The 27,510-nt window shown below is 41.0% G+C and overlaps 1 protein-coding gene across 1 annotated transcript in view; it reads left to right on the forward strand.

The window, feature by feature from the left end:
* Window positions 1-27,510, forward strand: part of cdkal1 (CDK5 regulatory subunit associated protein 1-like 1) — a 157,220-nt gene that overhangs the window by 26,311 nt on the left and 103,399 nt on the right. The window contains exons 5-7 of the mRNA XM_079562336.1: window positions 8,322-8,418; window positions 11,397-11,445; window positions 17,349-17,469. Coding sequence (XP_079418462.1) covers window positions 8,322-8,418; window positions 11,397-11,445; window positions 17,349-17,469 — 267 coding nt within the window. The remainder of the gene's footprint in view (window positions 1-8,321; window positions 8,419-11,396; window positions 11,446-17,348; window positions 17,470-27,510) is intronic.

Consider the following 27,510-nt stretch of genomic DNA (forward strand, 5'->3'; position numbering starts at 1 on the left):
AGTTTCCTGTAAGACATACACACTGATGAACGTATCCACACTCTTTTGAAACCCCTCTCAAACACATGTGATCCCTTGGTCCTATATGATATGAAGTATATGGACAAGTTTGATATACATTAAGTCATGCAAGATGACAGTAAGAACTTCTGACCTTTGCCTGCCTTATGCTTCAACCCTGAGGGGAAATAAGCGACGCGTGCGGTGAACTGGATTTGCAGCTGAAAATGAAGATGGTCAAGTTTGAAAAGAAAGTGAAACAGTTTCAGCTTTTTAATTACATTGTTCACTTTCTATAGGCTGTCAGCTAATTTAATCACATCTACTGCATGACTAGCCTTGTTAACGTTGGCATCAAGGCATTAATTTGAGCAGCTTACTTCTATTTATACCCAAGCAGAAGATGGACGGGTCACTGCCATCTTGCCAGGAAGCAATTTCACCAAACACTATTTGGAGTGACACAAGCCCAAGGCCTATAACTTGGCCATAGGTACGTGTATGTGTAAGAGTGATGGATGCGCGGGAACATACACTGCGAGATGCCAGCTCGCGTGAGGCGTGGGGTCGTGGGCTCGGCGGACCCCAGGCAGTCCTTAACCTCCGAGGTGCAGCGAACAAACGGACAGAGCGCCAAATGCAGTGGGAGAATACAGCCGAGGGGAGCAGGCCACATGTGGTATATAGGATACATATTTGAGTGCACTTTAGCTCTGACTTGTGATTAAATTGTGCTATGTGGATGTCACTGCTGCGAGGTACCGCGGTGCATCCTATATGTGCCGCACTGACAAATAGCGTTAGGAAGAGAATAAATCAGCTGTCTGGAAATGGAAAGCATTTATAACCAGGAAACAAGACCAAAGTACATTTGTTGCCAGCCTGATGGCATAATATGTAAATGTTATTAATGCTATTCTTTATCTAAATGTGCCGTGTTCCTTGTATGACTGGTTGCTGCAGTGTATGTAGAATTGATGGTGCATATTTCTATCAGTAATAGGATGTTATACATATTTCTATGTATAAAATGATTCCATACATATAATGCATGAATCTTTATTGAATATATTTTATTGTCATGAGTTAAGCAGGGGGATGAATGTGGACGAGCCCTAAGTGTATTCATCTGCAGGATTCAGGATTGTTCTAACAAGGCAAGCATCCTTTTAAAATCTTCTCATTTTGCACAATCTTTTTGTCTTTCAACAATTCACCCACCTTGCATCGTCAAATGTAATGAACCCAGCCTTGAGCCCTCCTTTTAATTGGTGTGAACTCAATGGAGAGTAGTACATGTTCAGAGTAAAATCCTTTTTAAACATGCCATAAATTAATTTTTACAGAGCAAGTGGTGGCAAAGAGTTCTGCACAGCAATTTAATCAGACAAGCAGCTTTGTGAAAGCTGCATCCTTGGCTTTTAACAGAATTCTTATTTATTCTAAATAAGGCATGTGGTTAAATGAGGAGGCCTTTAGCGGGGACTGATAAGCCACTGAGGAGCCACTCCAGGCGTGTGTGGAGGGAGACATCAGCAGGGAAATTAACAGCCTGAATAGATGCTTAGACTTTGGTGCTCCATAATGAGACTACTATAGTCCGCCTAGTCCCTTAATGCGCATACTGTATGTGTGCTCACATATCTGTTTCACATGTAAGGTTAAAGGATCGACCGCCCACTGGTTTCTGTGCAAAACAAGTCTGTTTATGCTAAATATCTGCAGAGAACAATTTATAATCCACCAATAAAGAATCACCAATATGTTTTTATCACTAATATTCTTTGTGCCAGTTCCCGGCCCAGATAAGGTGTGGGTAATGATGGGAAGGATGTGTTTTGTTGGGGCTACTGCAGTACATGGAACCATTTTGACTAAAAGCTCTCTGGTTAGACAAGGGTCTGTATTATTGGATACATTGTGCTTTGTTAAATATTCTGTAAAAGTTTTGAATACAGCAGCAAAAATGTTTGTTTTTAATGCTCATGTCTCAAATGTAAATTTATTGTGTATTGCGAGATTGTTTCCTGAAACTCTTTCATTGAATGTGTGTAATTATTTTGTCTTTTAGTGAGCCAGAAATAAAAGCAATAATACCCGAAGATTGTTGATGATTCCAGGTCGTTGAGCCCGTGGCATTTCTCTTTCTGAACCGTTGCTCGTAATAATTTATGACCTTGAAACCAATTATGATTGTTTATGCTTGGACTAATTCGGAGTGAACTCATTCAACCACGGACGGCTTTTCACCTCTCTGAAAGGCTTTCCTCCTGCTCTCCTCTGAACACATGCGAACATGCCGGGCCAAACATATTCGCACATTTTCAGATTGATTCCCATGGAGGTGAAAAGTCTCCCAGCGAGTGGTGCTGGCTCCGCATGATAAATGGCCACTTGTGCCCTTTTAACTTTCGGCTTAAAGTTGCCACACAAGAAAACAACTTTATCTTTAGCCTTTTTCACCAACCCCATTACCTTTTTCATCACATATAAGGATGTCTTGCTCCTAAAACATAAACATATACTGTCTTATGAATTTCCCAATAAGCCAAGTCAGCTCATCTAGGTGTTCCCATCCCACTGCCCCATAGCAGCTAGCCTTGCACAAATTTTTTCTTTACATTGGAAATGTGACTCAAGAGACCCGCTTTGAGGTCTAGACGGTACAATTTTCTGCTTGCACATCTTTAATGCTTTTTGTAAACATTGTGCACTTCTCTGCATTTGTGGGGCCCTTTTGTTGTTCTGAATTTGCACGTTATGTTTTTCAAACGCACATTCATCCTGTTCATCATTCAAGCGGTAAATATAACTCATTTACAGCGATGCAATATTCATCACACATTGAGCTCTTTTTACAAGACATATGTCATCCAGTTCAGGTCGATGGGGGAGGAATGTGCCGCGTTTGTTTTAAAAAGGCAGTAATGTGAAAACCTGGAATTTCCTCGGACTTACTTTACAAGGCCCGTGTTGATAATTGGACCACATCCTATCTTTGATATACCCTGCGGCAGTGTGAACTAGTCATAAACTAACCGTGTTATAGGTGTATTGATTGGTCAACAGATTGCCTGTATCCTGTAAAACACGGACTCTTACATGAATGCCTTTATTAAGCTTATTTTGTGGGTTCTCTACAACGTGCATTTTCCTGTTTATTGGACCGAGTGAACTGCCTCAGCGAAATGTGTGGCTTTAAATCTTTCTTATTCCTCAATCATTTAGGGACTTTGCTTCGGACATCTGTCTATTTTCTTTCATTTCTTTTTCAAAGTGCCACCATTGGAGGTGTTCCATCTGAATAAATTCCCCGGTTATTTCCTCTGGTGGGGGTTAGGTTATTGTGGGTCCTATATAATCTACATTCAATATAGCCAAGATGAGATTTGCCAAAGGGGACGACTGGATATTATGTTTGTATCTATTTCTTCTCGATGTTTTCTAAATCATGCTGAGGTTGCAACCGTTCAATAAGTTTGAATGGAGCTGTGCGGTAACTGTTCGGTGGTGAGCTGTCACATTGCTTGATAAACTGAGAGCTGCTCCAAAGCAGAGAGTGAAAAGCTGTGATGGGCATGGGGGAGTGCTGGTACCTGGAGACTCACTGGGGTTGTATTCTGGATTGTGTTCCTCCCCCTTTTATCCCGGCTCCGATCTGTTTGACGCTCCGTCGGCTCAATGCCTATTTTTTTTATCCTTTTCATAAAGATGTTCTTTTGACAGTTTGCTGTCACTCACTCCTCTCCTGTCTGCGGCAGCTCCTCAGGCCCACAGCCCAATGTACATTACCTCTATTCATTTTGTTTAGCCTGTCTGCAGTTCGATCCCTAGACACAGAGTTCTCCGTTTTATGTATTTGTTGTTTGAGAGAGGTTTTCATAAACTTCTCCACGGTTTATTCACTGCGGAGATACCAGTATTTTTATTACATTGCAGCTCTTTCTGTCAATCAGGTCTGAAGGTTTGTTCTCAGCTGCCATTGTTAGAATACATCACCAAACACCTACAATACAACGTAGTAGTAATAACGGAAATAAAGAAGAAAACAGTTCAGCTCAAATATCGGGCACTAGAGACATCCGTGTCCACAGTCTTTCTGTAAATGTAAAAGTATCTACAGTATAAAACTGATTTTCTGTAATGCAAATGCTATTAATGTTATTATTTATTTTAATGTGACGCGCTCTGTGCATGACTGGTTCCTAATGCAGTTTAAGTACAAATAACTGCTCATGTTTCAGTTGAGTAAAGACATGGTGGAAGTACTAAATCAATACAAAACTACAAACAGCAGTGCCAAATGAAGATTATTGAAGTCAAAATAGAAGCAGTCTCATTTTGGTGTATCCTGGACACACCTCACAGCTTTAACCACGTCTTAATTACTGAAGCTTGATGGGTACTTAACCTTGGCCCTGGGTGCTCCTGCTAATGCTGGGAGGTCAGGAGTATGATTGGCTGGCTCATTGTCAACTCAGCCGGAAACAGCTGCTGGAATGCAGATGTGACTTGCTCACAGACAAAGAGACGGGACAAACCAAAGAAAGGACATGCTTTACAAAAACAGCATTTTGTAATTTTACTCCTTAGAAGTAAGTCTATTGGTCATTTTCATACTTTTGGCTGCAAAACTCCTAGTAAAGTTTAAAAACTGAGATATTAGATAGATTCACAGTGGAAAAGATCCACAAATGAACCTGACAATTTGTTGATGCATTTACTAGGGGTGTAACAATGCACCGTGCCACAAAAATCTGACGATATGAACCATACAAAAGTGACTGTGCACGTTTGAGTCTATGGGCCAGATCTTGTGGTGGCGCCGGAGGGGCGCAGGCTCTTGGCGAATTATTTTCCGAGTGGTGGAGCTATTTGCGCTATTCGCCTCCGCCACTTGTGAGGGGGCGTCACAAGAGGAGGTGACATTCATTTCCTTGTTTACATTGCGCTGCCTTGCGTTCTTTCTTAAGCCGTAGGCTCTCACAGGACAGACTAAAAACTTGATTTACCCCATCGTGAGCTAAACAATGTTCATATCTCGAGAGTAGAAGAGCTACAGCCTCCGCTGTGGCACGGATCGACCCTCGCTTGTTGTGAACGCGGAAAAAAACAAATGCACATGTTCACCCCCCACTCCCCCACAACCCGTCTACCGGCCGCGGAGTCTATTTGGTTGGAGGAAAATGTGTGCCTCCACCCACTTAAATGCGCCAAGTCTGGAGTGGCAAGATCATATAGTGCGCTCCTACTGAGCGCAAAATGTCACGCTATCGTCTGTGTTTTGAGACACAAGATCAGGCCCTGTATTTCTTAATATTTAAGCTAGGTCCCAGTCATGTGTGTACTCGCGCATCTGAACACAGAGTGCATGTGTGTCATTGTCACTTACCGCTAAACTGAAGGCTATAGACACGCTACACCTGTATTGTTACATCCTCCAAAAACAAATCTGCGTGGCTTTGTATAGGTTTCTCCGAGTTCTGCAGAGTGCAGACGACCAGGCTGCACGAGTGAAGATCCAGTGCGCCAGACAAATGTGCAAGAACTAAGAGCTAAAACTATGAAAAAAAGTACAACTTATCGTCCGGAAAGTACGGTATTTCTGGTTGTGGACTGAACTGGAATGCCTCCAGCTCTTCCACCAAGAAGCCATTCAGATGAGCAGCAAAATGTCTTATGTTCAGATCATGACTTGATTGAAAGTTTCCACAAATATAGCAGCACATCCACATTTTGAAATATTCCAGCTCTTCATCTTAACCATGTTGTTTTTCCAGCCTTTCATGTTTTACTCACTTAAACATCAAATGAATCAACTCGATAGATTCGTTCTGTGAGTTTCCCTTTGTTTAGTGTAGCATTGTAGCTGCTCAAGTGGTGGGCAGAATGCATCAGTATGTACTTCCCAGCATCACAGCATTATCCTTTATTAGTATGACCTCATCGGCTGAACACTGCGTTTGCTAAGTAGCATATGGCAACCTCTGAGAGTCTAATGAGCTCATCCACTTCCTCCATGCAGCTCGTCGCATAGACATGGAGCGCAACAGCGGGAAAAGTCATCGAGAGGACACTTGGAGAGGCGCACATTGCCCCGGCCTGCATCCGCACTTTCTCACAAATGACATGAGAAAATGGACAAAGATACTGTGTAGTTCACCATTTATATGGATAAATAACAAACATAGTGCTTTAATTAATGGCCTAATCTGATAAAAATGGTCAAGATAACCAAAACCAATAGATAAAAACAAACAAAAAAATGACCAAAAATATGAACGAGATGCAGTTGTCCCTTTTCTTCTTTGTGCAGACAGTGAGGCAGAGCGCAGAGAGAGGCACGTGAGTGACATGAAGCCCGAGTTTGCTATCGATCCTAGGTCTCTGTGGTTCATGTGGCACACACTACCAGATGAGCCACCAAGGCCCCTAAGTTTTGTTGAGTTTTAAGTCCAGAGTCTTTTGTCTCAACTAAAGTTTTATGTTTGTCCACTTTTTCTTTACTTTTTAATATGTCATATACAGTATATAGACTTCATACTGTATATCATCAAATATGCACTTAATGCTCATGAAAGGTTGCTCTAATCTCTGTAGTCTCTTTCATTCAAGTTGAGTTATGAGAAAGTTCAAAACGGGCTGTATATAGGTCAGATCCGGTGCTTATTTTAATGTCATATACACAGCAAGGGCCTTCCTCCATTTAGCCTGATCAATTGAGTTGGACATTTAGTCTGCTCTCATTTGACTGATTCGCTGTGTCCAGTGAGCTGTTACAAACCAGTATGTACAGCGCAGCCCTCCCGACCATACATTTACAGCACCGAGGTCATACATGTATGCATAGGCCCGGACCGTCTTCTACGGGAATCTATGGAAGGCGTGTGGGTGTTTGGGCCCTGTCAGTGGGCACATACGCGTGGTCTGGAGGCTACGGCGAGTCATAACACAAAGTTGACAGGGGGCTGGGGAGATTTAGGGCAAGGTGCCAAGAAAGCCAAGGAACAGGCACGCTTGTACACACATACACACATACAAGCTCTGCCCCCGATCTCGAGGGACATCTGCTCCGGTCCGGGTCACTGGCGGCGTGTGCGTGGTCGGCCTCAAAAGTATCACCACGGCAACTGCATCGCATAATCCCATCCCATCTCGTCCCGTCCTGGAAGCATGTGCGACGTGATTGGCCCGTTTCCCCCGGGGCGCTCAGACGACTCCGGCTCAGGCGCTTGTCTGCTTACTCGCTGTGTCAGCTCAGAGTCTGTAGGCGGGGAGCGGCGCATTAAAGGAGCGTTTGGCGCTTTTTGGCAGGAGTCTGTGAATTATGCAGACGCACCCCTACTGTGCTGCTGTGTGCGCCGTAAGCCTACTGTATGCCTGGCGCCTGGGAGTGTGGATAAAACGCACTTCACTTTTCTCACTTGGCTGATCAGTGATCTAAAGTCAGAGGTGTATGCAGCATTGTGAAAGTTTTCGCCAATGAATTTGTAATACCTTTTGTTTTTATTACACAAAATGAAAAAGTATTGTTTGTGTGTGTGATGCATATGGGAATGTGCAGTGATATATTGTTCATCTTCTTTGCTTCTGAGGAGAAAATAAGCAGCAGATAAGGTTTACACTAAAGCAAATCATGGCAGCAACTTGCAAGCAAAAGAGAACCTTGGAAAGCTAATTAAAAACTCAATCCAAGATATGCAAATGTATGAAATGCAGTTTATTTCATCCCTTGTTTTTTTTATCCCGCCTGTTTTCCTTGCAGTTGCTTTCCAATAGAGGGAGTCCACCACTTTTTCTTTCTAGCTTTCTTAAATCACTGTAATCCCATCTCTGTTATGTGGAAATACATAAACACAATTGGACATTTAACACACATGACAGTTTGCTCTTCGCCCTCCTCCTCCTCCCATTCTTCCTCTTGTATTCTATATAACTCCAGCTGTCAGGAGCCTTCATGATTAAAGATTCATGGTCGACTGTGGGCAGCTCTTCCAAAAGCTTTTGTCAGACTAACCAAGTGTCTCAAATCACTGAGGCCTTAAGTGGAGGTGACACAAAGATTCACGTAGACCTGTGCACTTAGAGGGGAGTGACACACGCATGCACGCAGTCTGTGCCTCAACATTCCCCACAGTCAGCTCTGGTTTTAAATCATCTTCAGAATGGGACTGTAGTGTGCTTAACGTGGCTTTAATGTGCTCTGTGTTTAGGCCGTCAAACACTGTGCTCCAATGTTTTGACGGTGGATCTTTGTTTTGCACACACCAAATCTCTCTTAGCCAACAAACTAATTCTCTCTCCTCCTTCTGTTTTTGTAGAAAGGCCCAAGAACAACAAAAGAAGGTGGTGGTGGCAGGCTGTGTACCCCAAGCTCAGCCAAGAATGGACTACCTCAAGGGACTCAGCATCATAGGGGTATGCATTTTTTTCAATATTCAGCCATTTCAACTAACGCGCGATAATTGGATGTTTTCTGTTGTGTTTTGTCGAGGTGTGCCCATTAGTTGATGCTGACTGAAGCCGAGCCTCACACATACACACACGCTCAGTTTGACCTGTCATTCACCTGGCTGCCTGCCTGCTGCATTTGTTCTGTTCTTAGCCTTCCAGCTGTGAGGCCAATCGATACAGCTCCCTCTGAGACTCCAACAAGACCACGAAAATGAACACAGTTTGGTGTGCAAGTTTTAGTGGAGGAGAATCAACCACAGTTGTGCAAAGTATTTCAACAATAAGCCTCAAGATAAGACAGTGGGTCCGAGAGAATAAATAGAAAACACGGGATTGAAAAACTTGATTTTTGTACTTGGAATACTAACATTTGGATCAATATTGGCTGTATGGTTTTCTTACTCTGATAAGAGAATGTTGAACAATGTTTTTTAATCTTCTAAATTCCCTTTGTATCAAATGCTTTTTAGAAAGGGTCATCTTCACATATAATATTGAGAACACTATTAAATCAAAAAAGTATAACACTTTATTTTACACTACCCTTGATACATTGTACCTACCTAAATTTAGTACAATGTAATGTGCAACAATTACATTGTAGCAATGTGTAATAACTTGTACCTATGGGTTACATACACAATGAAATAAAACGTGTTTGTAGTTTGGAGGTACATAATGTAATAAGACATAATATAAGACCCTGACCATAAGCCATCTTATTACGGTACATGATGTACCTTCAAACTACAACTACGCATTATTCCAAAGTGTATGTACTACATAGGTACAAGTTCTTACATAGCAGATTACATTGTACATAATGTTATATAGATACAATGTAGCAAGGTACTGTAAAATAAAGTGTGACCCAAAAATTATATTCAGTCTTGTACAGTGTACTATATGTCATGATGTAGCTGTGTGAGGAGTACTTAAAGTTTATTCTTTATTTTTGCACTACAGTATTATAGTAACTGTGTAAACTGTGGTAAATGTTGTTGCAGGTCGACTGTAATGTTAACTATCCTTCAACTTAAATATTATTATGCTATTTAAGTAAAGATTCCATAGTATTGTGTAATTAGATTCAAATGTATCAAGTCAAATGAAGTAGCATGTATGAGTAATATAATTACATCCACATAAACAGGCGTGTAGATGCAATCGCCTCTGGCTGAGTAGAAACAGCTGGGAAGTTTACCACCGCCGATGCTTTCATTGTCATGAGTAGATTGGATTATGCATCGAAACAACTCGCACCAGCTCGAACACTGATAGAGCCATGCATGATAAGACACGCGCTGTAACAAACACAGGCAGATGCATGCACTGCTGTTGTGCGTCCCTGCTAGTTACAATCAACCAACACAATGACAGTGACAGTTGGTGGTTTATGCAAATTATATGCAAACAACCAGTCATGAATTTGTATAAAGCGATTGTACTAACGGCTAGTTAAGGGCTGTGCTTGAAGAAGGTGGTTCCTGTTGAATCCATTCACGTCAATGACCTGTGTGCCCGCCTTTGTGCTTCATGTGTCTGTTGTGTTGTTCTGTCTGAAGTTTAGTAAAATGAATGACAGTGTATTGTGGCAAGGTACACAGGCAGTCACGCAAACTGCAGCGCCTGACTCTACTCTGAAGGCAACATGTCACATCCTGTATGTGTAGACGCTCGTCTACAGCACTGGAGAAGTAATGAGAGGATTACAGTTCCTGGAAAGAGCCAGTGATGCGCAGAAGATGAGATGCACAAACCGTCTCTAAGCAGTATACCATTCTATATGCCTTTAGTCTGCTGGCTCAGTGATTTTATTGGGGTTACAAATGATTCTGGCTTCAGCCCTCATAAACTATACTCTGTGCAGAATTATTAGGCAACAACAACAGTGGTCTTGGTCAGTACAAAATAATCAACCTCAGACCTAAGTTAAATATTATGTTTTATGTTATTATGTGATATGGTTTGCATTATTCAACTCAATGAAAAACAAGAAATGAACCATCTCGCATGTTTTTTTTAAAATCAATTTAGTGAAAAAAATCTCTAACTTAAGACAAAATGTATTGACTAATTTACCCACTGTTCTTTTAAATAAGCCCAGCAGATCTCACTTGGTTGAGGTCAGCTGTGGAGGGTGCCAGATCATAATTTAATTTCTAAGGCCTTGACTGGCTACCCATGCACGGAGGGCTCTGATGTACGAGATAGAGCATTGTCCTGCATGAAATAATGATTCTCTTGAAAGATGCAGCTTCATCCCGTACCACTGCTTGAGGAGTGTGTGTCTTCTAAAACCTGGCAGTATGTTGTTGAGTTTGTATCCGTGTTCAACCCAAACTGGTCCAACTAAGTCATATTTATTATCCCACACCGGTGTCCGGCCTAACCTTGTTGGCATCTGAGTTGGAGTAAGACTATATGCATTTTCATTCATTTACACAGTTTGGAGTTGGAAAATGTGAATGGAAATGACATTATCCTCACAAAAACTCACATGCCTGATCGGGATAACCCTGCATTAAGTGAAATATGTTACAGAACTATGACAATATCAAGTTCAAAGTACGTTCAAGATAACACCTACAGTTTTCTTGACCCAGTTTAAAAGTAATACTTCACACAACATTAGGAGTTTTATGTCTCTTGTGACTGTATTTGTTCTTTTACTTATCCATTTATCTGTTTTAAGCTGTTCCTGTCACTCTGCCTCCAGTTTTAATGTATTTTCTCACATAGATTCTCAGTGACATTTAGGAAATCAGTATCACTTAAGCCTGATGGAGGAAAAAACTTGTCGCCGTCTGTATTCATCGGTATTGGAGTGTATTTACAAGCCCCTCCTGTTTAAATCAGTGTTGCACTTTGTCAATATCTGAGTTTGGTTTGGGTATAGGGACAGCAGCATCAATAAACCTCTCCCATGTGTCTGTGTTCAGGTCCAGCAGATTGATCGAGTGGTGGAAGTCGTAGACGAGGCTGTTAAAGGTATTTTAAAACACACAGAGGCACCCGTACACACAAACAGCGCTGTATCGATCACCTCGTGAGTGAATAATTATCCCCACTATTCGCTGAATACATAAGTCACATCCAGCAGGCTTCTTGTTTCAAATCCAAAATTTATACACAAGTATGATTAATAAAATATTGATTTTCAATAATGTCAGCGCTCAACAGCGACAAAGATGGCATTTCTGTTTGAACCATTTTTTGACAAGGTGTATGATTTATTGCCTGGTACAGTTTCCTATAACTAACAATCAAATCGAGCTCATCCATTACTTTTCTTCAGCTTTTTCTAACGTGGGGATCTCGCGATGTGATTCTCTAGTTCCAGCCATATACACCTGCCACCCTCAGCAACTCTGGGCCTTAGGTGGCATAATAGTGCTGCATTTTTGCTAAGGCTTTTTACAATATTATCCTCTATTAAAAGCTAGCTTATCAGCTAAAAAAACTGAAAAGGCACCAAGAGCCCCAAGACCTGCAGCACAGTGGAGGTATCATACAGTATATAGAGCTACAGGACACAAAAAAGGGACAAACAATGAGGTATCCGGGCGAGACTCACAGCTCAGCCACACATGCATTCTATTGTTCTGGCTAATGGACGTTCACTGGAGAATAAAACAAATTCCCAAAAGATGCTGAAGGCTGGACCACAATGGCAGCGTGGCTCAGTCGCAGCGGCTCAGGACTGACACCGGACCACTATTTGGTTGTATGCTTGTACAATGACAAATAAAGCACTTACCTAAGCACTTACTTACTTAATTTACTCTAGTTGTGTGTTTTTAAGCTACTGTAGCCGCTGCTGCAGTGGCTGAAAGCATGGCTGCTATTCAGTGCGTTTGGCTCAGCTACTTACTAGGTCTGCAAGGTTTATCGATAACAAATCACAATCAAGGTGTTGACTACGCAATAACCTAACCTCAAGAGTCTGAGGCGTTTGTTTTTTTCCGTGTCTGGTACTTGAGTGATAGATGTTTCTCTTTTGCAGATTCTAAAATGTTTAGATAGACGGTATGTGACTTCTCCCCCGAGGTATTCTGAACTTCGGGAAAGGTGGAAGCCAAACTCCTCCAGAAGAGGGCGCTGTCTACATTAAACCGAATATTTGTTTAAGTAGATTATTGTGTATTGTTCTAATGTGGGGAAATTTGAGTTTAAAAGTAACATGACTTCCTTCACTAATCATTTTAGCAGTTTGTGCATTATACAGAGGGACAAAAAAGTATTTGGTCAGTTCCCCATAAACTTCTTTTTGAATTTCGACCAAATGCTTTTTTGCCCACTGGAAATGTATCAAATATGAAAATCGCAAATCGAATCGCAATAACAATATCTGTGAAAAATTGAGCAGCCTTATCTCTTTCTCACACTCAAAGTTCATGCATAGAAAGAAAAGGTTGGTGTCTCTCCTAATGAGCAGGGTTGGGTTTTATTGTTTGCATTATAACAGGAACAATATTCCCAACGGTTAGAGTTTGTCTCTGCCTTGTAAGAGCGATAAGTCACATGCCTCGGGGACAGGAGAAAAACAAACCAAACCACTGGCATAGAGCGTGACACCAGACCAACTTCCAGGTGACTCTTTTTGAAAACAGGGAAAGCAACAAATGTAGTGTTCAGGACTTTACGAAAGTCACCAATTCCGTCTTGGCAGTGCTTTGGTTTGAGCTTTTTTTCGGTCCTGTTTTATTACATATGGACAAAAATGCACAGTCTAATCAGGCCTTTTAAATGTGATAACTAGCATCTAAGCATCTTTTTAACCTTGTAGTGTGCACCGGTGGAAGCTAGGTTCATACCACCAACATTTCTTTTGGATACTCTTGGAAAGCTCTAACCACTGAATCACTGCTACCCAACCATTATACTTGATACTGGCTAAATACTTGACTGTAATCCACTAACTGACCACCATGCCCTCTCTTTCATCCCCTATTCAATCCCATTTTGCCAATGCTTTCCACCTGTGCTCGCATGTCTTCGAACAGCGTGAGAATGCTGGGCAGAAACTACAGTAACATGTTGAGGTTGTGTTTTAAGAGCATTTGAGTGTAACCTTTCCTGGGGGCTTACCTGCTCTTCTTTATAAGTTGCTGCTAAGTGATTTTCTTTGTCTGAGCGGCTCACTGACTGCGAGACAGACTCACATGGCTGTGATTAGGTCATCCATTTAAAGCCGGCCAGCACACTTAACAGTTTAATGAAGGTCAAAGAGAGTTTATAGTACGACAGTGTCCAGTCAAGCTGTCATGCACCCCCAGCTGTTCCTTAATAAAGAACAGATTGACCGTAGACTGTGGGTGAGTGTTAGTTTGCTGTGCTGCCTCACTAATGAAGGACAGCTGAACTCGGCCTTCATTTTACTGTGTGCCATTAACCCGTGCTTCTCCTGCTCAACTATTCACACTTTGCCTTTAACTGAATACTTTTTTTTTTTTTTTTGGTTCCCTCTTCTCTCGTGGCTTCTCATTTCTCTGTATTGTACAATCTCAGCCCCCTTTCAGTCTCAAATACTGTTCCCGCTCGACTTCTTGCCGCTCTAGCCTCTTCGGCCCCTTCGTAGAAACTAATTTCCCCAGTATCATTACAGTTCTTTATGACCTCGTATAAACTGAGAGCTGTTATTTCAGCTCTGAGGCTTGGGCATAAACCTTAAAGCCCCGGGATTTGCCTTTTGTAATGGCTACTAAAATACTTACTGCAATGAACTGCTAATAGACATGGTTCTGAGCTGCACAAAAAAAAAAAAAAGTGCTTGCAGGTCTGTTTTCCACGTGCCTCTATTAGCTTGTTTCTTGAAATGTGAGTATCTGTACGTTTGGGATCCTGAGTCTAACGGTGTAAGCAATGTGGCAGTGCTGCAAAGCTCTATGTAATCATCCCATTGTCTTGCACATAAAGCTGGAGTTACTACCTGTTGTAAAATGCTACCTGTTTATCCTTGAGTTATCAGAGACGGCGGTGCTGAGCAAACGTTATGTTACACTTCCAAATCACACATTCATTGCAGCAGCGACACCCGTTATCTGTGTTTTGTCTCTGTGCAACATCTGTCGATCGGTTGGTGTTACTGTTGCTGTAGTAACAACACATTTGCTTTCTCAAATCAGCTTCCAATTATATTTCAAACCCTGCCAGATGTTTGATTTCCTGTGTGAAAAAAAAATAGTCCCACTGTGTAATTTTTTAACTCAAGTGCATGCAGGCTTTCATGCAAGTATTAACAAATCTTAATTATTTTTTCGGGCCTTTCAAAGAGTTTATTGTTGCTTGCGACCGAAAGACCGAACATTTAACACAAGATATACCTTTCATGGAGGCATTTCGATCTTTCGTATTGATCTCTGTTCACTGTGATAATGGCCTGTGGATGAAACCGTCTCACCTAGTATTCTTTTATCTGCAGAAACAATATAGATTCAATGTGTCAAACATATCTCTGGAAAAGGTTAGACATACTAATGTATCTAGTTATCCAAAGATCAGAGGCTGCACAGCGTCAATATAACCTTCTGATCCTTATTTCATAAAGATAAACACAGAGAAGTGGTGTGTGTGAGAGTTCAACTGGAGACGAGGACATTTCATATAGAAATGGTTAAATGGACACAGGATAATTCTCAGTGTTGTTTTGCTCTCGTCCTTCAGTCATAAGATTCTTTGTGCTAGTTATTTAAATTGATATGATTTTTGTCATAGGGCCTCATTTCATAGTTATCCAGAGTGTTGTTGATTTCTGGAGAGTTTTCTTTAAATTCTTGCAGTTCTTATATTTGAAGAGTTTAGTGGTGCGAGGCTAGTGCTAGGCTAGCGCATGTCTATGGTAACTAGTAGCCTGCATTAAAAACTCTTAAAAATCATCGGGTAGTCCTCCAAACGTTGCCATATCTGATTTGTAGAAAGCTCCTTTGTGAATTCCATGTGTAGTAATAGTATAAGTTATTTTAAATGCAAAATGGCTATATTTAAACAATTATTCAGTCAACACAGACATTTGTATCAGTAGTCTGGTGTTAAAAGTGATTTGCCGCAGGAGCACTGTGCTTGGGTCAGACTGTTTTTAATGCAGGCTACTAGAGTCCATAGACATGCGCTAGCCTAGCACTAGCCTAGCGCCACTAAACTCTTCAAATGCAAGGACTGCATGAATTTTAAAAAATCTCCAGAAATCAACAACACTCTGGATAACAAGGAAATGAGGCCCTATGTCAAAAATCCTGAAACATCCTTTTAAGACAGAATTTTTTTGACAAGCGCTTCAGTTTACATTCTTTTATATTTTAAAGAAAAGCAGAAAGAGCTAAAAGAGTAAATATACCAATACACTTGTGGAAATGTATTCTTTTTTAAGTTGCCTTTCTGCGACTGAGACCATGCCAAATATCAATGCTTCATGCATGGCTGGCACTGCGCTGAACGATCGTACTGCAACTCGCCAACTCGCGCACTCGATCAGTGGAATTGATTGGACTGACATTTGGCTGTTGCGTTTTGGCCGTCGTGGCACATCGCCTTCTTGCCAAGTGCGCTTGCAGAACAAAAAGCGTCCGTGTTACACCCCTGTAGTGGCGGTCGTCCTGTCGGTTGCTCGCCCTCCCCCCCTTCAGGTCCTGCCCGCTGCTTTACAATCAGAGCGGGAGCACAGGCAGACCCCAGCACTTATGAGATATCACACGCAGGTCACCGGGTCATCCTTTTAGCTCCCTGCCTCTTTCATCCAGCCATCCATCTGGTCATCCTATACATCTTTCATTTTTGATGTATTTTTTTTTTTATCGCCTGACCATCCATCCATACACCTTCCTATCAAACTTCCCCCCACTTTTCTTTACTGTGTTTTAATGGGCTGTTATGACTGAGTGGAGGGATTTATTGTCTATGTGTGTTTTTAAGGGAAAGAACCGATGAATCCTGAATCCTCACTACCTATTGTGTCGAATTTATATTTTACATGCTGATTTTTCATAGCCAGTTTTGTCCATGTAGGAAGTTTTTGTTTTTTTTTCTTTTAATTTCTGTGCTCATATAGGTTATTGCGAGCAGTCACGCCTCACTGATTGGCTCGGTGTCGTCCTCTGGGGCAGATTGTCATTTTTATCTACCAATTGATAGCCCCGCTTCCTGCCCTGAGCCCACCTTCCCAAGAGACCAGTGCAAAGCGGATGAAAACAGGAAGACAATTCCATCCCTCAGCACCCTCATCTCGCACACACCAGCTTTAGAGGTCCACAACCTGCTAAACGGTTAAAGAAAAGCCACAACTGTATTGGATTTCTACAGCGAAGAGTGGCATCTCTGTCAAGATTTAAAATAGAGTACTGCTCAGAGGTCCACGACACGAGCCTGAATCTAAACTTGCATCACACAAAGATCTTATTGTAGTGATTTTCAAACCAGTGCGCCTTGATGCCTTGTCAGGTGTTTCTTAAAAAAAAAGACTGTTTCACGTAACTTTTACTGACAATACAAAATTCAATCAAACTGAAAAGCAACCGAAACAGCCACCAGTGCCTAATAATAACCATTAGATGCATTCATACTGGCTAATTTGAAGAAATAAAAATGAAAAGATCGATAAAATAAAAACCTTGTGTCCTTGGACCAGCTGCTGACCTCTGCTGAAAACTTCAAAACATAAAGTGCAAACCAAACGAAAGAAAATCAAAACAAAGTTGACGCTTGAAGCTTAATGGTGTTATTTGAATGCCAAATGCGGCCACATTTGTTTTGTGGTGAAACGGCATATGTAAATGTCCTTTACTTGCAAGTACTTTGTTTGATTTTACCCAAATCCTCATCCTTGTTTACCTCGTAATGCTCCATTGCGACGTGATCTTGTCGGTTGATATTCTAATTGTGCGTGTTGTTGTTTACAGGGCATTCGGTTCGTCTGCTGGGTCAGAAGAAAGATGGAGGCCGAAGGCTTGGAGGGGCCAGACTGGACCTGCCCAAGATTAGGAAAAACCCCCTCATTGAAATCATCTCCATCAACACTGGGTAAGATGAAGTTGTCTGAAATTAATAGCAAAAGCAAATGAATAGCGTTTCTTAATATAAGAACTGCAGTAAAAACAAACAATAAGTCAAGGATCCAAACAGAAGAGGAAAAAAACAATCCCTCTTGCAGTAATTGTACAATTACTCTTGCCCAGGCGCGGTATGTCCTCTCTACACTTTCTGACAGATCCAATCCTTTCATTTACTGTACAGAAGAAAAAGCTTCCAACCCCATTTCAAATCCCCTTTATTTTTCAAAATATAAGTTCTTTCCCATTGTAAAGTGACATCTTCCACATCTAAAGACTATTCTTTTATTCTTCGTTGTTGTTGTAAATGAAAGTCGGTTCTTCATCGGTTAAATAAAAGTCCAATAAATAAATAAACGGATCCCAAAACGGGGCTTTTATTTGTATGTAGATTTGAATTTGCTTCATGGTTTCACTGAATGCTCCCGAATGTTTTTAAAATGTGCAACGCAAACTGAATGTTGACTAAAATATCTAATTGCACACGTTTTCAAAGAACTTCTAATGGAAAATCACAGTTAAAAATTATTTTGCTCTCAATAACTGTGCACCTATTTCTTTCCTCACAATGTTAACCGCAGTTGAAATTTTAATAACCTTTGCTTGTTCCACTAGAGCCGTATTACACCAGTTTTGATGAATCCTATGAAACAGCACATGACTGATGTTTACAGATACATAATGTGGGGATACACTTTATGGGCTAATTTTATGTTGTTTACAGATGTGTGCGCCTCCACTGACCTGTACTCTCTGTAGGCTAGTTAAAAGGGTTACAGCAGACTAATTTCAGCGCGCTGTAGGCCTCTGCTGATGATAATCCATCAATCATTGTCCCGGGACATCTTTAAGGTCCACAGCATTATTTTCCTGGGACCTAAGTTAAAGTCACAGTGGTTCTTTTGTACCAAGCTATATGCTACAAGATTGAACTAAGAGCTTTTTAGTTAGCTAATAGGCTCATGTTCTAACTCCTCATCATGTATAATTGCAAGGCATTACACGGCCATTATGTCTGCGTCAGGCCTTGTCTGTTTAATGCACTGCATTTTCAGCATTTAATTGGATTTGCCATTAGTGAACGCTCGGACTTTAGGGTTAAACTGCAGTGTATCTAACAGGCTTGTTCTTGTAACATAGCCCCCTACTATTCTTGCGCTTACATGCACTAAATTACAAATCCAACTAAATTACAGAATACAGACACATTACCTGTCATTAATACAAAAATAGGTGGTTACAATGTCTTAGATGTATATGGCTTTAGACTTCTCAATCTCTATTCGTTTCACACAAAAGCCTCTTAGCCTACGATACAGGTATCCAAATCTGAACAATTCACTAAACATGCAGTTGTTCAGCTTAACTTGTTCTCCATTTCAACCTAGTAATGAACAGATTTTAATGTTGGAGAGATTTTTTTTCAACATCGACACTTTTATGAGTGTTTAACTATGTTAAAATGTTACATCCTCATCATGGTATCATGGTGGCCGAGTAGTTAGTGCTCTGGGATTGATCTCTGACCGGAAGGGGTCTTTCTGTGTGGAGTTTGCATGTTCTCCCTGTGTCAGCGTAGGTTTCCTCCGGGTACTCTGGTACCCTATCACTAAAAACATGCTGGTCTGGCTGGCCTACAACCAGAGTCACAGCAGCTCAGGACTTACTTTCTGTTTTTCATACATGTTACTGTATTTCTACATAGAATTTAGTCGCATTTTTTTCAGTTTGGTTTTACCCAAATCTAGACACTTCTTGAAGAAAGCGCCAAAAATGCAACAAGAGACAAAAAAAAGTGATGAAAAAAATAAATAAAAATGACTATACGGCAGAAACGCGAGATAGATTATCCGTTTAGATGAGTTTTGTAGATTTGGTTCAAGGCAGGGGTTCAGAGGTTAACACATTCAAACTGTATCCGATATGTCACACAGAGTTATGAAGATCCTCAGTGTTTTGAAGTCCAGAAACTTTCTACAAGCTTGTTGTGATTTTGTCCGTGGTCAAACTCTCCTCCGGGCTCGGTTTAGCATTCATGATAAGGGCTATCTTGAACAGTTCACTGTGTTGCAGCTAGAGGAACTGATTTACTTCCTCCTATCAGTATTTTATAGACATACATCATTTTAAGTTGTACAACAATGTGTCCAAAAAAGCCTGAAAAAAGTGTGTTTTAAAAAAAAACCCGACTAAATCTGGATTAATAGCTGGTGAGAAAATATTTGACCATCATACATAGCATGTGAGTGATGATTAGAGGCCTCCTACAGCAGGGAGTGCCTATCTGATCCAGTTGTTTTTGCAGTGGTTCAGTCTGGGCACTGTCTAAATCCTTTTGTTTGTACTGTGTTTATTTGAAGCCTTTCGCAGACCGGCGGATTACGCAAATACTTTGACAGGGTGAACTGACTGTTGACAAATCTCCCAATAATGCCGCCTTGTTGCGAATAATCCATGCTTAACGTGGACTTTTTTTTCTAAATTATCACTTGTGCTGTGAATATGGCCGGTTGTGGTTAATGCTCTCATGTCAGTCTTTTTGTCTGTCAGCCCTTGTTTTGGAGAATGGAGTCTTTGTGTTGCTTTTACATGGGTGTTCTTCTGACTTGCGATTGACATCATCTGTGGCATTTGGTGACAGAGAACACTATGGTCCCTCTGTCTCACATCTGTAGCAGTTGTTCCTTAAACTGTCTTTGCGTCAGAACAAAACTGTTTGATCTTGAGAGATTTATTTACATTTTCTAAAGGGCCAAGTGGTGCCCTTCCAAATTCTATTAGTTATCTTTAGATCGCTATGTACTGCTCCTTTTCACAAATGAACACTCAAAGCGGTCCATTGTTTACTAATGCTGACCCAATAAAAAGGTCACTTGCTGTAATATTTGGTTGGACCGCCTTTAGATGAGATTACGGCACGCATTTGCTGTAGCATTGTTGCAATAAGCTTCTGCAATGTCAAAAGATCCAGTGTTGCTTTAATTTTATCCCCCCAAGATCTTGTATTGACGATAGGAGAGTGTGACCACTGCATAAAGCTGTCTCCAGCACATCCCAAAGATTCTCAAGGGGGTTAAGATCTGGACTCTGTGGTGGTCAATCCATGTGTGAAAAACATGTCTCGTCCTTTTGAATGAAACTGCTACTGTATGACTGTTGTTCTTCAGATAGAGACACTTCATGGGAATGTCTAAGCTCTGTTCATTTTTATCTATTCCCACAGTTGGATAAAGAAAGAATCAAATGCAGTGTTTAGTTTCTCTTTTTTAACACACTTAATGGTATTAGGGAAGCACGCTGGTATGTGCTGCCCAAGGCTACACTAATGGCTGCTACTCTTTCTGCCTATATCTATATTTGTATGGGTGTCTTTCCGCAGCAGTAAAAGCCCCTTTGTGAGTGCTTTTATTTGTGATAGTGGGGCATCATAAAGCGGGAATTTACGGCCATTGAGTGAAAACGGGTCATTAAACTTGTGCTTTTGCTACGGTTTCCTTCTGTTTGTGTGAACCGTTGCTGTTTGAGCTGAGGAATTTGAAAAAGAAAAGGAAAAAACAACTACAACGTCTTCACATTTATTCAACAGTTATGGTTTATGATGATGTCTCATTTGCTCACGTTTCTGGGTGCTATATTGTATGGCGTAATAACACCTTAGCACTTGCGTATAGAATTCTATAGGAGTGAAGATGTTACTCCGCGGAGTGTAACCGTAGAGGAGCGGAGGAGAGGCTAAAAGCTACAACATCTTTGGTCTTTTTTTGTGACTGAGGGCACGCACAAAGACCAGACAGGTATGCATCAAGTCATCTAAGCTCAGGTAAGAACATATCTCAGTATGGAAAAACGGTGGCCTATTGCTTTAAACAAACAAGAAAGACATTTATTCTTTCAACATTTTATAGCACTATATAGTATAGATGAACCTGAGAAGGAACCATCATGTTATGTTATGAATGAAGTCGCCCACTATCCACTGCTGTCTGTACAGATGTCATTGCCACAACTCCACAAAACGTATGGCCCTCTTCCTTCTTCAGATGATTAGATTGTAAATGGCTTTGTTGGCTTACCAAAACAACTTTAATGTTGCCAGATTTGCGGCGCTGTATTATCAATCCATTTCTTCTTTCGCAAACACTGCACTGCTTGTTATGCTGTGACCTTTACTGCGCATTCGTGACACCTTCAAGATGTTTTCCATTCAGACAATAGATCACATACAAGTTGCATTTAATAAGACCTTGAACAACTGTGCATTTTGACCTGCAGCCTGATTGTAGCCTTAGAAACTTTAGTGTAGAGAGACTTTGAGGGACGTCTTTTGTTAGTGTAAAGGTTTCTGTTTGCTCTATTCTTCAGCTGTGTAATTGGGATCGTATTGTATATTACTGTGTGAGGCTGCTTTTTAAACTGTACGAAAGGAATTGGCATTGGAACATTTTGGGCCTTTCTGGCTTTGAATAATACAGTGTAAAACTGATTGTGCTCCAAGTTGCTGGCCTCAAATATCTACAAAATCTAAAGTTCAACCTTGGAGCCACTGTAGTAATTTTCGCTTTAGTCCGGCTTCAATTCACACTGCTGTTGTGTATTTCACCTTCCGACTTGAATAGTAGCATATTTGTCTACTTGAAGGAAAGGCAATTTAATCTGACCATTGAGCTGCAGTGAATACAGACTGATGCCATTGTCCGGCATTGGCTTGGTTTCTTTAAACAAGCTGAATGACATTAATTTTCTGTTTGTATTCTTGGTTAAGATAAGGTTGCGTTTTTTTTCAGGCCTTTTATCTGAGCCAAATCCTTGAGTCTTGCGAACCCATCTCATCATTGTAACTAAACTCGGGGACATGTGCAGACTGTGTCAACTGGCCTCTGGAGTCAAAGGCTGCGTGTTTGTGCGCCGTGTTTGTGTTGGTTTTGAATATGTTTGCTTTCAGTCAAAGAGAAGCCTCAGGTCTTTCAGACTTTTGTGTTTCTTTTGTGCGCGCCTATAACAAATTCTAAATGTCATTTTTTTCTGCTTGGAAAATAATATTTGGGCTCGCAATAGTTTAGCTAAAACAATAAATATTTTGACCAAAGTAACTTTAACCTTCACAATACTGTGAAAAGTTACACTCCTTTTTGCCATTCAGCTTCAATAGAAAGCTATATGCCTGCCTGCATTAATATACCTATTTAATTGGCTAATTGGAACCCTCTACATTTATCCAGGTTTGGGCTTGTGTCCTACAATAATGCATATGCTTACCCCCGCATGCAAAATGGCTAATCAAAAGATTGTTTTATTTACTTTATAATTTGAAAATGTTCATAGGGAGCCCTGTTATTGCCATGTAATAGAATAAAGCCACAAATGAGAAGTTGTACCGGGTGTGTGCATGACTTTTATGCTGTTTATTGTTGTTCAGTGATCCCATCTCATGTTATGTTCATTGCAGTCAACATCAAATATAGCTTGAACAAAGAGAAGTCAATGATAGTGCTGCGAGAGACGAGTGCTCTGACACAAGGCTTTCTGATCACGTCCATATGCACGGCGGATTGGAAGATGCATCAATGCACAATATACACACACACACAGCCTTTTTATTTAGACTCCATCACGCCACTCCACAAAAGGATTCCTATTGCCTTTTTTTCAATGTTATCCTCTACACAAACACAATCATATGCAGAGAGCCACACACCTCTCTGTGCAACACTGGCCTTCCCGCTGTTTATCAAATCTATGTATGGGTAGTTTTCAGCTCCACTGGTCTGAACATATTATTCCATTCCTCTCTTTCCCACTGCTTAACACACAAAAACATGCCTGTATCACGCACGCGGATGCACTCTTAACATGCTCTTCCCCCCACATGCGCTCACCAGGAGGCTCTGCATTAGCCACAAATCCAAAAGATTGATGCGTCTTCTTGGTCAAAATAAGATTTTGTCTCATTAAAAGGCATTACACTTCAGATCTCCAGTGTAAGTGAATTAGCCGCAGTGTGTCTCTAGCAAACATGTGTCCACAAAGACAAATGGAAGCAGCAAAATCACAACAGATCATCGTACTTAAAGATGTTTGTTTCCCAAATATAAATGCCCTCAAATTGTAGCTCAATAAATCAAGTCTTAGTTAGTCTGATCTGGCAGTCAGATCAATCAAATTCCCTTTAATTTTCCGTTATGAACTTAATATGCACACAAAGCGCCAGTGCAGCATTAAAATGTACAAGTACATTCATATGTTATGATTTAACATGTCAAGTGCCCATTATAAATAAATAAAATACAATAGACCTAAAGTAATGGTCGAAGCTACAGTAGAGTGTAGCAATCAGCCATTTAACAGGCCAATCGAGGTGGGAGGAAGCTGGAGGTGACCCTCTTTGTCCTCAGTGGGAGGGACCTTAACCTGAATGTAGCAGGGTGTAGTGAAAGTGCAGGGAGATGTGAGGCGTCGGTGGAGATATGGGTGCCTCTTCTCAGGACTCTAGTGTTAAAGATGGTAGAGAGTTACTGCTGCTCTTGACCTGTAATTTAGCTGCTGATTGTGCCGATATTACTGACAGTGTTGTGGTGAGGGAGAGTGAGTGAGTGAATCAAACCAAGCAATGACATTGTATGTGACTAAATTGCTTATCTAATAATAGCCAACTAAAATAAACGTAATAAAGTGTAGTTTTGATTAATTTAAACCAGAGTCATGTTTGAAAATACAACTAAATAATACGGCAATACAGTGGGAGGAGTATTTCTTACATTTCTGCCTAAATTGGTCATAAAATGTGTTCTGATCTTTATTAAAATCACAACAATGGACAGTGTCTCCGTAAACTAGTACTTCTCAAACAATTACATGTTGTCATATTGGCCATAACATTCACAGGACAGGGAGGAATAAGTGAGTACACCCTTGGATTCAATAGCTGGCTAGACGTGCAGGATGAATCTTGGATCTCTCCTCTTTACAAAACTGTTGCAGTTCAGTGAGATTCCTGGGATGTCTGTTGTGAACAGTTTTCTTGAGGTCATGTCACAGCATCTTAATCAGGTTTAGGTCAGGACTTTGACTTTGCTTTTGTGCTATGGGTCATAGTCTTGTTACAGCACTCATCCGCTGTTGAGCTTCAGCTGCTGGACAGATTGCCTCATTTTTTTCCATAAAATATCTTGATCAAATTATTTTTTGCATTGATGATAGCAAGTTGTCCAGGCCCTGAGGCAGCAAAGCAGCCCCACACCATAATGGTTTTGATGTTGTTGTGCTGTTCCATTTTTCCTTCACACATGACGACGTGTGTTCCGTCCAGACAATTCAACTTTGCTTTTATCAGTCCACAGAATATTTTGTCAGTGGAGCTATAGAGCATCCACGTGCTCTTTTGCAAAGTTCAAATGTGCAGCAATGTTTTTAGACAGCAATGGCTTCCCCCGTGTCACTCTCCCATGAACCCCATTCTTGTTCAATGTTTTACGTATTGTAGGAGTGTCAACAGAGATGTTGGCATGTGCCAGTGATTTCTTTAAGTCTTTAGCTGACACTCTAGGGTTCTTTTTTTACCTCCTTGAGTATTCTTCGCTGTGGCCTTGTGAAATTATCAAAGTGCATATTTTCACGTGCAATATATTCATATATTAATATTATTGATATATCACTGTATCATTGTGCCCCTCTTCAAATACAAGGTATTGTGCTATTCCAGATGTCAGTGATGAATAGGCTACAAGGCAACGTGTGTCAAGTATGACACTTAATTGTTTGGAATTTTGCACACGGTTACATGCTTATATAATTGTAACTAACTTCTATTATTACAAATGAGTGATATAAAAGCAACACTGTCTCAGGGTCCAGTCAGAGTCAAAACAAGGAGCTGGGAAAACACGCAAGTTCTTATGTAGTTGTGGTTTCACATGCATAAACAAGCTCATGTGCTTTAACCACAGTCAAAACAAGAAGTCACTGTGCTAGATATAGCATTATGAAGCCGACATGTGACAAATCTTCGAAAAGACACAAAGCAGTTCGGCTGGAAACTCAATTGCAGAACTCAAGGGTCAGATACAAAGGCTGGATTGAGAGGTCCACAGTGGCCTGGTCCCAGCTGCATTAGGACACACTATACTGCTCTCCTCTGATCATCAACAACCATGCCAGTCATTAAGTGGGTTCTCTGTCCCCTTTGTTCATATTGTTCTACTTTTATTTGTCAACTCCACATTATCAACCTCCACTTTGACTTTGCAATGACTTTATATGTACAGTGTTAGGCTTTGCTGATGTTTAATCACTTTCAGCATTGTCTGCTTCCTCAACCATAAGAAGAGTATTAGCGGCAGTTTACAATTTGTTTAAAGTTGAGGTTAAGCTTTGTTTTCTATAATTGCGTCTTCAGGTCGGTACATAACAAATCCCCAAGAACACACGCAGCACAAAGTCGATGCACATTGGCTGGCTTCTATGTGCGGAGGGCATTTTTCTAATTATAGTCTAGACCCTAAATGCCTATTATTGAGAAAAGCCTCAAACTCGCTCTCAATCTGCGCCTCTTAAGATGTTGAACAAGGGACCTTCTCCAATGGGACCAAACAGTGCGAGCCTATGTGTGCAGCCTTACAAATGTATGGAAAACCTCTGGGCTCTGCTTTCTTTTGCATTTCCAAGGCTGCTCTGTACAATTGTCCCTGTTTGAAGCTCACACGGCCACACCAGGGACAGATAAGGCAGCAGCTATTGATATTGATGAACTATACTGTTGTCAGGTACAACTGCCACCTCTGTGGTTTAATTAACTCTGCTAAACAAGGATGAGACAAAAGTAGGGGAGGAGACTCTGATTCATAATGGGTTTGGAAAACCTTTGTCACAACACGCTTATTTTCTTTTTCCCATGAACATTTCTTTCAAGATAAAACACAATAATGAAGGAGACCGCTATATTATTTCGTCTATTGTTTTTAATATTATTAACTGTTTGTAATTTTGTTTATGAAATCCGCTCAATAGCTCATAATAATTGATTGTGTCCATCTAAGACTTTTCTTTTATTGCACACCTCCCCTGTTTCTCACAAATGGTAGTGCCCCGCATCTCAGTGAAGTTCGTGTCTGTCAATAAAGCAAACGCCAGTCGGAACCTACCCAATTCTGTCACTTTCTCTTTCACTCTGCCAAAACTCCTTCCCCCATCCATGTCCTTCTCCCATGGCCTGGGCATTTCCTTAAGTTGAGTAAAACAGGTTTTCCCTGTTACCCCTGTGAGCTATCTCAGTTCTTGTGTGGGCCATGTTCTTGACAGTCGCCAAATGAAACACACACTTGATGCAGCTTCATTGACCAGAGACTGATTTGAACTCACTCTTCACTGTGTCTAGCAGACGACAGTCAGAGCCAGATCATATTTTGGCATATTTTGGATAAAAGTGAGCAAAGCGTCTCTATTTGTCTCAATGTAGAGTTGATTCCAGTGGCTCTGGGACGTGCACAGCCGGGGAGTTACTTTAGTTGTGGCCCCAGCAAGGACTTAAAGTTCCTCCATGTTTCCAGGTCTATACACCTTCACTTGACAAGATCATCTCATAGCTCAAATTACCTGCTCTAAATATCCGTATTTGCAACTTGGCAACCTTGTTTTTAGATTTTTCCAAATTGTTTGAGTTTGCAGTCACGCAGTTTCATAGTTTAGTGACCTCTGTTACCTTTTTTCAAAACTACATTTCACATTGTCTGACCCGTCACCTAGGACCTGGGAGACCCTACCAGGGGCACGAAGCCCCCGACAACATAGCTTCCAGGATCAGTCGGGCGCTCAAACCCCTCCACCACGTTAAGGAAAGAACCATCTGGAATCAAACCAGAAAAAAAAAAAATCTTTGTGGTTGGTTTATTCTTTACAGGCACATGCTCATCTCTGTCAACAAATTCCAGTGCTCCTCTTCACTCTCGACTTGTCTGCGGTTGCTGACTAGTTGTCGTGGCCCATTTCTGGTGACGGACAGGTCGAAACTGCTAATGCG

The sequence above is a fragment of the Gobius niger genome (assembly GCF_951799975.1).
Source record: "Gobius niger genome assembly, chromosome: 8".
Classification (NCBI taxonomy): Eukaryota; Metazoa; Chordata; class Actinopteri; order Gobiiformes; family Gobiidae; genus Gobius; species Gobius niger.